The following is a 17,999-nucleotide window of genomic DNA, read 5'->3' as shown; positions in this document are numbered from 1 at the left end:
ACCGAAACGTTGGATTTAATACACCTGATTTAGTTTATTCTATTTTTTGTTTTTGTTATTACATTTCTTGGAGTGCTGTCCCCTGTAGAGATGCATATTGTTTAAAAACGGACTGACACAGGCATTTTTTTGGACTTTTGGTTGTGCGTTCCATTGAGCTCTACTGGCGGCTTGAACACGTAACTTTTGGGGGAATTAGTTAATGGTGGGCAGGCAGCATAGGACAAAGGAGCAGAAAGACAGGGACACACAGCTTCTTCAAGGAAAACAGCAGTTTATTTTCCCTTTTTAAACAAACTTAAACAGTCCATTATCCACAGACACAGGGGATAACATTGTAGCAAACAAACATAAATCATAAAATAAAAGCCTTGCCCACTGGGCACTACCTTCACACTTTGAGGCAGTCCCTGACTAGACTGGGCCCCTTGTGGACTACCAGCAAACAAAACAATGTTGTGCCTCACCCCTGTACTTACATGACTCTTTCCTGTAAGATTTCAGCTTTCTGGCTTCCTTCACTCACATTGCCAGACTCACAAGCTTGACCAACTCACGGTCCAATCTCTCGCTCTCTCTCTCTCTCTCTCTCTGGAATGGAGTCCCTGGCTACTAAAGTCTTTAAACAGAGAGCTGACTCTCTGTTTAATAACTCCCTTCCTGGAGCCTATCTCTGTAACTGGGGAGAAATTAAAGGCTAGAGTGACCTTTTTCCACCTTTTCCTAGTCACTCTACCACAATATTTATACAGCAAAGATAGATTGGGATTGATTAGGGTGATAAACAAATTACAGTATGTATTGCCAGATTACAGGATTTAATGTTAGTTTTGAGATTTTCCTTGGCACTGGGTTTAGGCAAAAACAAGGACAGATAACATGAATAAATACAGGGACAGTTTTACGAAAGTCAGAGAATGCATTTGCTATGGGCTCACAGGACCAGAGTAAACTTTATGAGGAAATAATCCAAGACTGCAGGACTACATGGATTTGTGTTTTAACAACAGCTGGTGCAGGTTGCCCCCAGTTTTTCTCTGATCTTGATTTCAATGCCTATTTTATCCATTTATTTGCAACATTTGCAAATCCATATGTTAAACGTTATAGAATAAATGTATTAAAAATGCGAAAAACCTTTTGTAAACCTAAGTAATACAGCAACTGTATCTGTAGGAAGGGCAGTTTGAATCAAATTTTTTAGGCTAGATTTTTTTCTTTATTAGAAAGAAGTTGCATTTTGTTTGCCTTTGGCAAGTTTTACTGGCAACTGTATAAAATGGTACTGCTGTATTTTCCTTAACAGGCCAACTTCCACCTCCCCCTCCTACAACTAGAAATGGTTTCACTCCTCGAGCTTCTCTAGGCCCCCAGCCACCATCAAGAGTTGGGTCTGAAAGAGGTGTATCAAGACCTCCACCACCTCCAGAAAGGCCAGTGGGTTCTTTACCTCCTCCACCATCTGTGGCTAGAAATGGTTTTCCAGATTCATCTTTTGAAGGTAAGAAAGGCCTGATCCAAAAAAGCATGTGGTGTAACTTACATGGGCCAGACCTCCCCACAAAAAACTCTTTGGGGGGTCTGACTCATACTTCCTCCTCATCACAGAAGTTAAATCAGCAGGATGAGGACTACCATACAGTAGACCTTGCAAAGGTCAAGCAGACATCCTCCTCCCTGGGGTCTACTGTATGGTAGTTATGTCAATGGTTATAATTTGTTGCCTTAAATACATTATATTTTTTATATGTTATTATCTACTGATAATTTAAATTTAACATGCCTTTTTAAGAATGGGACGAAAAGAGATTTTGTGATTTTAAAGTCCATGTTTGTGTTTGTTCCTGAAAATCAATGTAGAATGTTTAATGGTTAAAATTTGTTATTTCTTATATCATATATTAAGACCATATTAAAATAATGATAACATACAAAAACATGAAGCCTTTGAGTGGGCCATAAAAAGCCCTGGAGTGATAATATCCAGCCATCTCTAGTTGGACCTTAGTGTCCATTTGGACACTTTATGAATTAGAGCATTTGTACTGCAATGGTCCAAGATGTAATCTAAAACTCATTGTGTAAGATTTGCTTGGATCAAGTGTAGAATGAGTACTTACAAGCAGCTTACACTAGCACAGAGAGCATGTGGAAGTGATAAAGAACCGTTGTGTAGTGATAAGAGGCTGAAGAGACTGAGGATCAAGCAGGCCATAGTCAAACAATTAAAGTTCAGGCAATGTCTGGCAGACAGAGTACAATCAGGAGGAAGAACAAACTGGGTCATAACAGGTCACAAGCAGCAGGAACAACAACACTTGGGTAACTTTGAGGGCAAACCAAGATAACCTAGTGACTTGCTCCATATTCAGCATTCATTTAAAGGCCTGGCGTCAACACTGATGCACATCCAACGCACAGTCTAGCCTGCTTGCTGGAAGTGACACAGGTGCACATGCACATAACTGTGATAGTATCGACTGGGGCACCTGCACACAGAAGTACAAGAAGCCAAGTCCACGTGCATCTGGATAAGCATCTGGATAAGCAACACACATTGTTTATATTATTGCAGGTTTTTAATCCTCTAACAGGATCAATAAGCAAAATTATTGGAGTAACATAGAAAGTTTACAACAGAAACAAACTACTGCAATGTTAAAATAACCAATTCCTTGAAAATTGCAAATATTAAGTAACAGATTATTGTCCACAATGAATTTGAAGCACATAAAAATATATTAGGGGTATAAAAAAGGAAAATTTGCAATGATAGTATTCCTTTAATTTTATTTTGTCTATTTCTAAAACATTTTCTTCTAACAGTGTTTCATAAGGGTAGAACAACAATTGCATTTGTAGTATTTATGTCATTCAGCTGGCAAAATAACAGGTAGTTCTAATATATTAATGTTTACTTTTTGCCAAAGATGATTGGGAGCGACGATTCTCCTTCCACCCGCTGTCTGATTTACCTCCACCAGAGCCTTTTGTGCCATCAAATAAAACATACCCCAGCCAACTTGTTAGAGGAGAATGCAGAAGTGAGTATACATGGTCTAAAGAATATATTTTTCACTACATATATTTTGGCCTGTAAGGTGCTATAAGGTGTGCTCCTGGGTGAAACGGGCTGTGCTCGCTGTCATCATGCACCACAGTGTTGTCATCAGAAGGACATCATTACACTGGTATTATGATACTGGGTTGGTACCATAATGTTACTAAACCTAGCCTTTAAATACATGCTCAGTTGTATTAGTCATTCTGGTGTAATCACGGCTGCCTGAATCTCTTCTTTATTGATCGACAACCTTTTTCTGATTATGTCTGTTACCTGTCCTGCTTGTGTCTAATCTCTGGATTACATTCTTCTATGACCCCTTTGGTGTATCAATTGTCGGATTGTGCTGTCCTCAGTACCCTTGCATTTTATAGTGCCCGCTTTCTGGTCAAACAGCCTTGCAAGTCCGTCATGTACCAGTGGCAGGAGAAAATGGGCCACATACAAGGCTTACACTTGATTGTAACTTGTATCCCAAAATCCCGTATAGAACTGAACAAATAAAACTGTATGATCTACAAGTGACACAGTTTTATATTTATACTAGGGATGTAACAAATCTGCGATTCGGTTTGGGATTTAGACAATGCCAGCTCAATGCTAAACTTTTTATCCACCTTTATATAAAATGTTTTATGTTATAGAATATCCTATTAGCAACAGGTCTTGATTTTTTTTTTTTTAACTGTTTTATTTCCCCTTCTGCCTCTTTCTACTTTCAAACAGGGGTCATTGATCCCAATAGACAAATGCTATTGCACTGTAAGGCTACAATCTTATTGTTGCTTTTTACTTAGTCTTCTGTTTAGCCTTCTTCTGTTCATCTTCTATTATTTCATTAAAACCACTGCCTTGATGCTAGGGTAAGTTAGACCCTAGCAACCAGATGATAAAACTTGAAGAACTACTGAACTAAATAATTATTTTAGTATATAGCTGTTTACATCATTCTGTGGGGGCATATTTATTACTTGTATAGTGTCAGGTTAAAAAGAACTCACTTTCTGACAATTTCTGCATTTTCTGATGTCAGATCTCCCTAGCCCCTATAAGTAAAAGGCAAACTACCCCTTTAACAATGAGATTTTTCGTAACATTATTTTCTGTTTTTGCCTGATTTTTAGGTGGATCTGTCAGGAAAGAAAGAGGGGCCCCTCCTTTACCTCCCATACCGAGGTGAATTGGCTTTTACTATGCAATCGATACCTGCTGGGGATTATCTGATATTTTTCAGGTGCTATACACATTGGAATCTTATTCTAACAAAGGCATACACAGCAAGGTATCATGTAGGTATTTTGAAGCCACCAATTCAAATAGAACTGTATCAATGAATTGCCTTTAATAACAGCCAAACCCTTGCTGTTATTGAGAGCATTAAAAACTATTACAAAGCCAGAAAAAATTGTGATATTATCTTTTTAGGCCTTATACCTTGTCAGGCGATTGCACTGTTTTTAACAATTGCCTCATAAAAAAAGGACCTTCCCAATGTTTTAATTTACATATAAAATGTTAAAATGAAACCATATTGGTAGTGGCTGAGATTTTATGATATTAAAGGGTTATAAAATAATGTTTATGCTTCATATTTGGGATTTGCTGATACTGTGTGTTTTGTTGATAGTGTGCAATGATTTTGCGTGAAATGCAAGGTGTGACAGGGATCACGTAGTTTTTAAGACAAATCACACTGAAAAAAACAGCACTGAGTTCTATGCTTCAAAATTAGGACCATATCAGTAACTACAAACATAGCATTGGACTAAAGTTGTTAAGTTGTCAAATACAATCTATGCAAAATTCATACAGAGGAGATTATGAACTAACTCTGTAAGTGCATAAAGTACTGGTAGGTAGGTAGGATAATGCTGTGGGTTGTTAGAGCTCATTGTTAGTGCTAAACTTCCCTTTTTTATTACCATTATTTATGCTTGGCAAAAACATACCAATGTTTCATAAAATAGCCTTAATTTTTTTGGGTGGGGGGGTTTGTATATAAAAAATCTTTTTAGAGTATGGAAGGGCAGCCTTCAGCTGTTGTAGTGTTACAACTCCTAATGTTCTACCAAAAGAATGTCAGTCAGATTCTATCACCTGGGGGTACAGTGTCCCTCACTGCTCCAAGTATTAGCAATGGGGATTAGAAAAAGGATCAGTATTTTTGCTTTGGTCTTCAGGCATTATTCCAGAGAAACTTTTGTATTAAATACATACCAGGATCTATACAGTTCTAACCAGTTATATATTACAGAATTAAAATTGGGGTGAATTATAACAAAACATCAGCCTTTTAGGTGGTACATGATATATTTATGTTGAACAGCAATCAGAAACCTGTTCGTTTATTAAATGGCCAATTACCCTAATTTTTCATATAAGCCATTTCATAAAACAGAATATCTGCTCACATAGGGATGGAGGACACCTACCAACACATCACATACAGTATGTGTATACAGCGTATAAAGTGTTGTATATACAAACCTCCCTTCATATACATTTAATCATATATATATATATATATATATATATATATATATATATATATATATATTGTAATCACAGCCTGGTTGATCTGCTAATTAAAGGGGAACTATCACGAAAATGAAGATCGGCTTCAGCATACCGAAATAACAAATTTTCTAAATATAATTAATTAAAAATTGTATACCATTTCTGAAATAATCAAGTTTATCTTTACTATCCCTCTCTCAGCATCTCTTTCTCTTCATTCTCTCTTCATGCAGCAGTTGGGTGTCAGATATTCATTGACCGTTAGATCCAATATATCTCATAGGGGGGCTCCTTTAACCTAGAAGATGTATTAGAGCTCACTCTATTAAAATCACCAGACATTATGTCTCTCTACATGCACAGTGTTGGACTGGACATTATTGGCCCACCAGGTTACAAACCCCTGGGGCCCTGTGCACCATGCATGAATGGCAACGCACAATGCGCATGCGCCTAAAGGCGGCGTATGTCGTGAATGTGCCTAATGCTGGCGCGAACTGAAACCAAAGCCTGCAAAAATGTATTTTTTGGTGGGCCCAGCAGATCGGGGTCTAGGGTCTGGGCTGGCCCTGGATAGACAATAGATAGATGATAGATAAATAGATAGATAGCTAAATAGATAGATATGAAATTTCCATGAAAAATTTAAAAGACAGGGAAAAAATGCCCATTTCCATTAACATATCATTTACATATCAATATCCCACCCAGGGATAACTCCACCCTAGGGGTGGAACTACCAGTGATGCGGCTGGTACAATTGCACCTGGGCCCGCACCCCCTCAGGGCCAACTGGGTGATTGTGCCATGATGAATCCGGCATAAAAATTTGCGACCAGAGAGGGGCCTGGGCCTGGGAACTACTAGTTATGTTACTGCCCCACCCTAATTGGGGATAATGTTTATAGAGAGACAAACAGATAGAAATACAGAGTCAGAAAGAAATATGAACTATAAAATTGGGTGAGATTGTGGGTGCTCTGCAAAAGAGACACATTCACAAAGGACACTGTAAATGCAACTCATAAAATGAGAACAGACACACCAAATTTGCTCAAAATAATAAGTTAATTTGCATAAGCCAAAAAGAGACAGACAGCAGCCGGATGGATTTTGTGCTGACATAGGGCATTATTTACTCAAAGCTTAGGAGAGTGTCCCATGGAGGCATGAAACGCATCAGAATTGTTTCTTTCTTATTGACCTATGTAAAGAAAAGTGTTGTTTATTTTGAGAAGGTTGGGGCTGGATGATGGTTTCATTGTGCTTGTCCCACACACACAGGGTATGACAACAGGGCACACAGCAAATGTGGAGTACACATTAAACTACTGTTACATGCACAGAATTCAGCAGTTGTTGGGACTTTTGTGCTTTTAATTTTCTAAAGATGTTAGAAATTATGTGTATGCTTTGAACATTTAGATGGAAAAATTTTAAATATAGTTTTCTACCAGAACTGTTCTTTCCTTATCCGACTGCTGCCTCTACACTTTCTTCTAAATTCTATGTTTCTATTTTAGGATTGGTTCAACAGTCTGCTTTTGGCTGCAGCTTGGGGTTGGGCATAATATATTATTATAACATATAAACAAACATGTTTACAATTATCTACACCATAAAGCAAACCCTTTTGTGATTGATTGCCTTTAAAGATGGGATTATTGAGTGTTTGCTTTGATTGCAGCTTTGCCTGTAGATATCATCTTGTACCTGAAAACCGTACACAACCCGTGTATTATTTAAACAGGTAAAGACCGAACCACTTCAATACAAACAAACTTAACGAGGCTCTGAGCTATATGCACAGGCGGGCAACAGATGTTTCTTTCAGATCATTGTTAAGAGCTGACAATGTCGCACTTTAAAAATTAATAGGAAGGTGTGGACTTCGCTCGATGGTGAAAGGAGAATTGAAGAGGGAATGTAAGAGCACAACATAGCATAATGGTTTGGCATAACTGAAATTTTTGGAGCCTGGAGCTCAATCACAGATCTAGCATATGAAGCTATCCTAACAGTGCAGCAGGACCCCGATAGGTGCAGTGCAATAAAGGCATACTATAACATGCAGTGATGGAAATAGTGTAATAGCATCTAAGCACTGTGGTCTGAATCCCCTGTAACAGACATACTGTAGCTGAGATCTCAGCCATAAAGCCTGAAAGAAATGCTGCTTGGTGAGAAAAACAATAATCCTCTCCTACATTTTTCATACATTTAGGTAAATGGTTTTTCCCAAAATAAATCTACTTAAAGGACAAGGAGAGGCCAATATGTTATGCACCCCCCTATCCCCAGTGAATTTGTGCTATTATTCTTCCTCTTCTCGCTCAACCTCTATTCTCCTAATCTCTACAAACTATAATCTATTATTCCATCTATTTAGCCTCTTTGTTTTCATAGAAATTGGGAATGGCAATGAAATAGACCAAATATTTAGCAGCATGAGGGCCCACTGACACCTGGGCCCACCGGTAGTTTTCCTGGTATCCCGGTGGGCCACTCCGACAGTTTATATGCAGAATTTGTGCAAAAGTCAGTTATTTGGTTCGATTATTTTGTAGCGGAATCAGTTATTTGAGTGAGCTCTAATTCATCTGCTGGGAATGGGAGCCTCCCTATAAGATATATTGGATCTAACTGTCAATCAACATCTGACACCCAACTCCAGCTAGAAGACAGAATTAAGAGAAACAGATGCTGAGAGAGGGATAGTGAAGATAAACTTGATTATTTCAGAAACAATACAGAATATTTAATTGATTGTATTTAGAAAGTTTCTTATTTCAATATAATAAAGCTTATATTAAATTTTCATTTTCGCAATAGTTATCCTTTGAGAATGAAATCATGAAAACCTCATGAAACAGTTGTCCTTTTTGAGATCTCAAAATTAACCTCCACTATTCTAGATCTTGGCTGCCTTAAACCCATCAAGCTTTCAGCTTTATCTGAAGTGACAAATCCTACACTACAAAAATAGCAATATATTAAAGCTGGCAGAACTGTACTTGGTCACCGAACCTGTAGATCTTTGTCTCTTCATAATATTTATTCCCTTGACCAACCAATGGATTATTACATGGGGAGCCCTTGCAGAGCAGATGCTGTAAACAAAACCCATGAGCTAATTCAGTTCATGGCTGACACAACTCTTTGGTCCAGCCTGAAGATACTTGACTGGGTCTCAAATAGATCTGGAAGTTGATGGCTTTAGTTTTACCATGGGACAATCAAATGCCAGTTTGATCAAGGGTGTGAACTTGTTTTCCTAAACATATTATGACACATGTACTACTACTACAAGCGCAGTAGGAAAAGCACAATTTCAGTCACAATGGATCTTTCCTAAAACGCACCTTATTTTTTTTGATTTCTGGCGTTGTGGTCGCACAGTGGCATTGTTGGTGGAATTGCACTGTGCCTACCACAATTGCGTCCTGATTTGCCATGTTGAACGCAACTGCACTTGTGCGTTGTTTTAAATTGGGTGCATTTGTGTTGAATATATTCAAAGTCTTATGTATTTTCAGGTGTACAGTGTGTGTGATGTATGCACCCGATTCTTTTAGTGCAACAGAATTGTGGCAATTCACGCAGGCCACTGGGGGAGCCATGGAGTTATTATTTAGTCTGGAGGTTTTGCTAGCTCCAGGGTGTCCTTGCGACAATAAGCACCACAGCATTAGGTTTGGAATAGCTGGCTGAGATATGTGGAAGTGCAAGAGTGCATTTTAATGCAAGTTCCTTTAATGTAAGTGGAAATTCTCAAGGACCCTAGTAGTGCTGCTCTACATTACTGTATATACTGTACATGGGCACCTGGGCACTAGTGGATTTAGCATGACTGTCTATCCTTCTATTAAGATTAAATGAAACTGTCCACTGTTGTAAAGGTTGTATCACCACACTGTGGCTCTGGTATATACATGTACTGTATATACTGGGGTTTCAGTCAGGGGATGATTAACTGTACCTATATTTGTAAAGGCATTTGGCAACCTGTGAGAAAGATCATTTTCATTTGTACTTTATCTTTGTACATTTTTATATAACACTCCATCCCTATTGAGGAGCCCAGCTAACTGATTTGTATGCCCCGTAGATTAGTGGTGTTTAAGGCTATTAAAATAAAGTGCTGCTAAATACTATGGAATGCATTACCCTAGGGGACAAACATCCATCCCAGATACCTGTACAAGTAGAGACACATTAGTAGAAATGTCAGTAGCCACTGGAACATGCACACTCACCATGAATGTAGTTTCAACCCATGGGAAGGACAAAAAAGAGAAAGTGACACACAAGGTGAAGTCCAGTGAAGGGGATTTACATATTTGTTGTATACTTTATCTAGTTTGTGCACCAGCCATATATAAAGTTGTATTACATTGTTAGTTTCTAACCTTTAATGTGTGTATAAGCAATGTTCTTTTCTGACAAATAAAGCACAAATCTAGACAGTGGTTCAAATCTGAGCAATTTTGCAATCACAATCTCAAAACAAAAAGATAACTGCACATTGCCTGCATAGCAGCTTACAGCAGTGTTATTTTGCTAGTTTCATTGTAATATACTAGTCACTGTATATACTAGTTACTGTACAGAAAACTGTAATGAATCTTTTTTTTCAGCATATACAGTAACCAATAGTGTAAATTTAGCAATCCACTCATACACATTAAGAATTGTTTTACTTTAACATTTAGTACACGCACACAGTCTTGTTTTGATTGTTCTAATAGACTGGTAGACAGGTACTTTTTGGATATTGCTATGTTTAGTAGCAAAGGGTATAATAGCCTCTGGGAAGACTGTGGTATAGCAGGTATAGTAGGGAGAGATGGTATTTCCCCTCTGGTAAGGGATTTAGCAGCGGTGTAACTACAGAGGAAGTAGACCCTATGGCTGCAGGGAGGTATAGGGGGCCCATGAGGCCTTAATTAATGAGTCATTTAAATAAATATTGGTAAAACAGGACAACCTCAGGAGTGTTTGGGGGCCCCTCAAATTATTTTGCTGTGAGGCCCAGTAAAATAGTTATAGTAGGGAGAAATGGTGCCTCTAGTAGCAGTGGGGATTATAATCTCTGGGAAGGCACTGTGGCTGTGGGATAGCAGATATAGTATGGAGAGATGGTGCCTATAGTGGCATTGGGATAATAGTCTCTGGGAAGGGACAGTTGTGGTGGGATAGCAGGTATAGTAGGGAGAGCATATCTGTCCTGAGGCCTCCAGTAAACTTCCACACCCGATTATTTGCGGTGACCTCACATACAGGACCCAAGCTTCTCCCATAGGTTTTTCTCTAACCTAAAGGTGGTCCGTCGTAGGACCCTAAACACGGGCCGATAAGCTGCCGACTCAGTCTGTCAGCAACTTTTATCAGCCCGTGTATGGGGGGCCTTAAGTTTGCTAACACTGGTGCATAATCGCCTCAGGGGCTCTACCCCAATCACTCCTTGTCGGCTAACAGACTGTCCTTCCTTGCTAGCCTAACTATTTTTCATTCCTGGAGTGAACTCACACTCTCGTACAGGCCAACTTAAGGGGTTGGCACCGCCTGCTGGCTGAACTACCGCATTACCAACTATTTACATTATGAAAAAAAATAAATAAAAGTTATTGTTAGCCACTTTACAAGTCTCTGGGCAGGTACTGAAGCTGTGAGATAGCAGGTATAGTAAGGAGACATGGTGCCTATAGTAGCAGTGGGGATAATAGCCTCTGGCAATGATCTGTGGTTCTTGGTTAGCAGGTATTTTTGCAACTGTGCCTTCTAGCTGGGGATGCTGGGAGCTGTATTTTACATCATTTAAAGTCTTACAGCTTTTATATTTATGTGGTACTACCTGTAAATTATAATCACTTAATGCCAATCATTACAGTATTGTTGGTACAACATAACTAACTTAACTGGGAGTTATATGGTGTTTGCATTGCTTTAAACATCCAGTATGTCACAGCTCAAATCAGAGATGACACTGTAAATTGTTTTTGTTCTGGCTCTCTGTAATTGTTCTTAATTCATGTATTTTAATACATTGCCACTTAACTGAGAAAAATGCTACTTGATGTCAATGATATAAATAACGTTAAGATAACAGTTCTAGGTAGGCCGGTGTTTTTATTTATAAAAAAGTTGAGAAATGTAGCTACTGATCTTCTTTAGCTTTGACTGAAAGGGCCATGTCACACGGGAAGAGCGTGGTTAAATCTTTATTGCTGCGACTGACAAATCTCCTGAAAAAGACTTCCCCGTGCATATGATTAAGATTTCTGCAAGTAAAACGTATTATTTGCTTAACCGTGGGTAAATGCGAGTACTAGGTTTTACTTGCAGCAATCTCAATGTTATGCTAGGGTTTTTTTTCAAGAGAGATTTGTCACCTGTGGTAGCGAAGCTTTAACTTCTGGCAAATCATTCTGTGTGCCATTCCCCTATGGGTGAGAAAGCATTTTCAAGAGATTAGCCTCCCGCAGTAGAGCAGATTTATATGTGGAGGCTAACCTCCACATATGTCATTGCCCTAATAATGTAGTTCAGTATTGTTACTATCAATGTTATTGTATATCATACAATGTTTTGTGTGGCTAAAAAAACACAAGGTTCACGGCCAATATAAAAAGACACGCTTCTGTGACATTTCTTCCCTTTGTCTTATGTTTATAGCATTGTATTCAATTAAAGGGAAACTACATTTAACTCTTTTTTTTTTGTCTGCACACATGATGCACTCTGGAAGTGTTTAGTCACAATATACATTGGTAGAATTAGGTTAACTTACTGGTGGTTTGTGTTGCTGTCATATAGGTTTTAAAATATAAGCAATTTCTAACATAAAGTATCATATAGCATCCAAAACCACATGTAATCAACTTTATAACTTGACCAACCAATCAACAGGTAGAATTTACTAGTCAAAGTGCCTGATTGGTTGCTATGGGCTACTAAACCTGGAGCAAACTTTGGACTTTTCTCCTGTACCCTCTGTATATCAGCTTCTGGTGACCATGGTGGGGTGAAATGTAATAGCACTGTACCTCATTATGAAAAGAAAAGGTACTGATGTTCAGATATCTACCAATTAACACCAGGGATTTTAACAAAGGCTGTGGACTATAGTAATATCTACAGCGACATAGACTACCCATCCCTGGCATGTGTAATTCGCAGGAAATATTCATCCTATTCTAATAAATGTAATTGTGTATATATGTGTTGATGGGGGTTAAAAAATGTAACGAAGCCTTACGATGCCAGCAGAGCTGACAGAGAAAGGGGTTAATAGACAACTCTATGCATTGTGAAGAACAAATATAAATGTTACCAAATATGTGGAAGATGCAATAAATATCCTTTTATCATTTTTTATTAAAATAAATCTTTATAAGACTTTTGGAAATTCTGTATTGTTTCTTTGTGTTTTATTACGTGAAATATTGACTTAATAAATATTTTAGACACTCAGGGGTGTTGCTCAAGGGTATAGACCTATGACCACAGGCCCTGGCAACCGGGCTGTGATTTGTAATAGTAGTTTCAACTCCAAACTTAACCGCTGATGAACAAAAAGTTAAACACATTTACACATTTCACAAGAAATAAAAATTAAACATCAGGGGGCTCAATCACGTATCCCACAGTTTCAAGAATCCCTAACGTGTGCAAAACTTTACCCATTTACAGGGTCCGTCGGATTGATTAAAAATCCATCTCAAGCTGCAGAGTGTAGCACTATTGGTGCAAGGCAGCCCTGTATTTAATGCTTGCTATATGAAGAGTAAGTGCAGTGCAGTGCAACATGTGTCCCATATAACTCCCTATTTGCAAATCTGAATAATGTGCAAGCTAGGGGTTGTCCAAGAGGCAGCCCATATGCCTACCATTATCTTCCCCTGATGAATATAGCTCTGCAAAATCAACTCCATGCTTGATTCTGGGAGTGCTAAAAGATGTGCCTTAGGAGAAAAGTGCAAAAAACACACAGTTTTTCACCTATTTATTTAGAATATTGCATTCTGATTTGTGCTAAGTAAATGATTTGCATTATACCTGGACACTGTCAGTTACAGCAGCTTTGCATGAGGTGTGGACAGTACTTAAAATTATGGAACAATATAAACGATTATCGAGTCATTTGAAAGATCCTTACACGCATTTGGTATATTTCATGTTGGCTGATTTGTCAGATGACAAGTCAGAGGTCTTTGTATAACTGCAACTTTTAATCCCTAGGGAGCATTCCCGAGCCAATAGTGGTATCTCATTTGCTCAGATGTTACTTGCAGAATGCCAATATATCCCAAACATATGAGCCTGTACTATGCAAAGATATTTTCTATAATTTTGATAAATATCTTCCTTTACACGGTTCTATAGGCAGGTAGCTTGGTTAAGATATGTGCCCATGTTTGGCCTCACAAATGGGTCATCTTTGAAGTTGACATATAGCATCAAGAATAAGTAATGCTTGCTCGTCATTATCCACTACTAATAACGCAATGTGTCTTAAAAAGTTGCTTTTTATACTAATTTAAATTTAATCACAGTTTACCCAAAAAGCACTAGTACCTGCCAGCCAATCAACAGTTAAGAAGACCAAACAGAAAACTACAGTATCGGTAAAGGTGTCAATGCATTTAGATAAACATTATGCACAGAATATTAATTAGCGCCTACAGAAAGGGTGGGATACTTTAAAAGCACTCTTTAACATAAAATCTCTCTTTAGTTATTGGGTTCTGTCCCTAGCTGAGCCTAGCTTATACAAACTAAATCTCTTACATATTTTGGTAGCAAGGGCTGCAAAATACCCAACATCACTCTTAACTCCAACTCTAGAAATGAGCACATTAAATAGGACTTGTGTTGAAACTACATTATGTCTATGACTATGAAGATTTTCATTCATCCAGGTCATGGTATATCTAGTATAGGTAAATATAAAAACAACTGGACTGGCTGAGTAATCATTGAAGACGTTTCATTACTCATCTGAGCAGCTTCTTCAGTTCAACTGACTGGTGTGGGAAATCCTCGTCATATAAACTCTTCCACTAATCCAATCACAATAGCACATTGTAACTCTTCAGAGAGGTGACATCTGAAGAAATTCACAGAGGTGTTGATTCCGTGTAGTTACTGTGATAGGATTATCCAATGAGTTATGCAACTCCTAGAAACAGGTGTTACTTGTGGGGGGGCCTTCGACACCACCTGTCTGCTACATACAATGCTGTTCTAAAATCTGTACCGGCGGATTCAGAACACTTCACACTTCCATTCATGCAACTCTCACAAGTAACACCTGTTTCTAGGAGTTGCATGACACATTGGTAATCCTATCACAGTAACTATGATAGGAACATGACCCGAGAGAATGGTCAATAAACGTGCAGCAGTCAGGACAGGCAGCAAACTAGTATTGGCCAGAAACAGGCTAGGTCAAGAACAGACAAGACAGACTAGAAACTGCATCCAGGAACTATTGGAAATAGACCTACATTGGGCAAGGAACAATTCATTGAGGCCCCTTTAAATTTTCAGATTTCGCACAAAGTGCGATAATTTCAATTGCAGCACTTGCGTCAAATCTAGAAGTGCGTCATTACTGATCGGTGCCCTCATGAAAACCGGGCTGTCCGGGTCAAATCTGGAAAGGTGGCAACCCTAGGTCTGGCCAGTCCTACAGTCAACTATTATCTGATTCATTAAGAACTCTACTGTTTCATTATACATTTTATACAGGGAATACGTTTTACCTGAAACTTACTTGCTTCCAAAGTTAAAACTCCCAAACATGGTTGCCTTGTTATTGGCCACCACTTAGATCACCTGACTGTAGCTGGAAATGATGGGAGCTGGCCACTGTTCCTATATAAACTACAAATAAGGAAAAGTGCTCACCAATAATTTTTAAACCATTAAGCGGGGGAGAAAATAAGGCTGGGACCACAAAACTCATACACTTGCACCTAAAGAATCAGGAGCAGATATCTTACATCACACACATGCTTTAACACTGGAAATGACAAAGGATGGACATCCCTGCAATTGTGTCCAATTTGTGATGGAATGTGCATTCATTTTGGTGAATCAGCCACAATTGGGTCAATGCAATTACATCAGGTGCATCAACCCTTGTGACTGCAATGATGCTGGAATTCTGGGAAAAAAACACAGCATTGTGTGTTGGGGGAAAATTATGGCATTTGCACTTGAAATTGAAATTTGCTCACTGCACTTGCAGACATGTATGAGCCCCTTTGGGGCTGTAACCAGTTCACATGAAGAGACTATTCAGTGTAAATGCCTGCATGGGCTGATGTGATCCTGCCACCGTCAGGTATTGAGAGAGGAAAAGGGTGGTTTTGTATTTTAGTCAAATTGGAAGTAGAAGTCGGTGAACATTAATGGTAAGCATGCCGGAGACCTCTAGTGACCAAGTAGAGGTACAACCATATACTTAATAAATTCTCCAAGGCATGCTGATAAGTAAAAAATATACTTTATTACATCAGTTGTTAAAATAGATAAGAGATAACCCTTTAGCGCCTAGGCGCTAAAGGGGTTATCTCTTATCTATTTTAACAACTGATGTAATAAAGTATATTTTTTACTTATCAGCATGCCTTGGAGAATTTATTAAGTAAAGGGTGGTTTTGGTCCCATACACTAGCTGATCACTTAGCCTTTTAGTTAAAGGGATACTGTCATGGGGAAAAATTTTTTTTTTCCAAAACACATCAGTTAATAGTGATGCTCCAGCAGCAGAATACTGCACTGAAATCTATTTCTCAAAAGAGCAAATAGATTTTATTATATTTGGATTTGGAGTGATATCACCCCTTCCCATCCCCCCCCCCAGCAGCCTAACAACAGAACAATGGGAAGGTAACACAGATAACAGCTCCCTGGTAGATCTAAGAACAGTACTCAATAGTAAAATCCAGGTCCCACAGTTACATTGAGTAGGAGAAACAACAGACTGCCAGAAAGCAGTTCCATCCTAAAGTGCTGGCTCTTTATAAAAGCACATGACCAAGCAAAATGACCTGATATGGCTGCCTACACACTAATATTACAACTTAAAAAAAATACACTTGCTGGTTCAGGAATTAAATTTTATATTGTAGAGTGAATTATTTGCATTTTTCGATATGCCCGTCCTCTAACCTGTTTACCAATCTTGCTCTTTTCTGACTTCTTCTCTGCCCTCTTATTCCTATTTCAACAGGTACTCCTTGTGATAACCCAGTGCCGGGTGTTGTGGAATTAAAAGAATGCACACAGAGATGATGACAGACTGCAAAGCAGAAGTCAGCTTTATTTCTGGCTGCTCTCTTCACATTGGTCACTCCTCCCCCTTCACTTCCCCTTCCTGTGTCCATAACCTTTCTCATTACTCCACCAAGTGCTAAGCTGCTAATGCATATTAAAATACGTTTTGTACGATATTATCTGTGCGTCTATGGCCACGGTCCATACCTCCCAACTGTCCCGTTTTTAGAGGGACAGTCCCTCTTTTGACAGCTCAACCTGCAGTCCCTCATTTGTACTGGAAAGTCCAGTTTTTCGCTGCACTGAACAGCCAGAAAAAGAAACAAAGTTTCTAATTTAATTGGCTTTTGGCAGAGAGCCCAGAAGAGCTACAGCTGCAGATAAAATACTTTTGTAACAATTTCTAGATAAGCAAATAAGTATATGTAACAATATAAGATAACAGGTCCCTTGGGAAAAGTTAAACTCTCAGCTTAAAGGGCAATTCAACTTCATTAGCAAAACTGTAATAACTGGGGAAAAAAAAACACAGAAATAAGTTCAAACTTGCATAACCTGGCAAATTTTGTAAAATTAACATGGTAATTAGGGGGCGTGACCACAAAATGGGTGTGGCACACCAACTTTTTTGTCCCTCATTTTATTTCCCAAATGTTGGGAGGTATGCCTTAACACTAAAGTGCCTATCTGTTCTGTTTTTATGTTTCAATTGTAATGAAATGCCTCTCTGTCAAACATCACTGTAAGCTATGGGCACACAGGCTGAGCCTGTTTGTAATACAATATAACTTAGTGGTTAACTAAGGCAATTTCCATAACGTAAAGTTATATTGTATTATTGCCAGATAACAAAGCTGTTACTTTTCTGCAACCGGGTTCCTATATTAACACCCTACTCTTATTACGTCAGTTGACAAGTCATTCTTTTCCTATATGCAAAACACATTGCTGGGCCAAAAAACTCCAGATCCTTTATGATTGGCTCGCACCTTCTGTCATAACACTGACCCTCTCATGCCATTGGCTGATGTTAGATTTGGCAGTCTCCACCCCCTCTTTTCTCTTGTTTGTTTTTATTGCTCGGAAGGAGGAGCGCGAGACAGACGAAATTGCTGATTGGTTACAATACTCA

The 17,999-nt window shown here is 38.6% G+C and overlaps 1 protein-coding gene across 4 annotated transcripts in view; it reads left to right on the top strand.

The window, feature by feature from the left end:
• Positions 1 to 4,640, top strand: part of wipf1.S (WAS/WASL interacting protein family member 1 S homeolog) — a 37,630-nt gene extending 32,990 nt beyond the window's left edge. For all 4 annotated transcript variants that reach the window (XM_041578418.1, XM_018238875.2, XM_018238874.2 and 1 more), the window contains exons 6-8: positions 1,307 to 1,501; positions 2,931 to 3,044; positions 4,189 to 4,640. In XM_041578418.1, the coding sequence (XP_041434352.1) occupies positions 1,307 to 1,501; positions 2,931 to 3,044; positions 4,189 to 4,244 (365 nt within the window). In that variant the 3' untranslated portion in view covers positions 4,245 to 4,640. The remainder of the gene's footprint in view (positions 1 to 1,306; positions 1,502 to 2,930; positions 3,045 to 4,188) is intronic.
• Positions 4,641 to 17,999: the final 13,359 nt, after the last annotated feature.

Source organism: Xenopus laevis, chromosome 9_10S (genome assembly GCF_017654675.1).
Source record: "Xenopus laevis strain J_2021 chromosome 9_10S, Xenopus_laevis_v10.1, whole genome shotgun sequence".
Classification (NCBI taxonomy): Eukaryota; Metazoa; Chordata; class Amphibia; order Anura; family Pipidae; genus Xenopus; species Xenopus laevis.
This window is presented reverse-complemented; position numbering and strand designations above follow the sequence as displayed.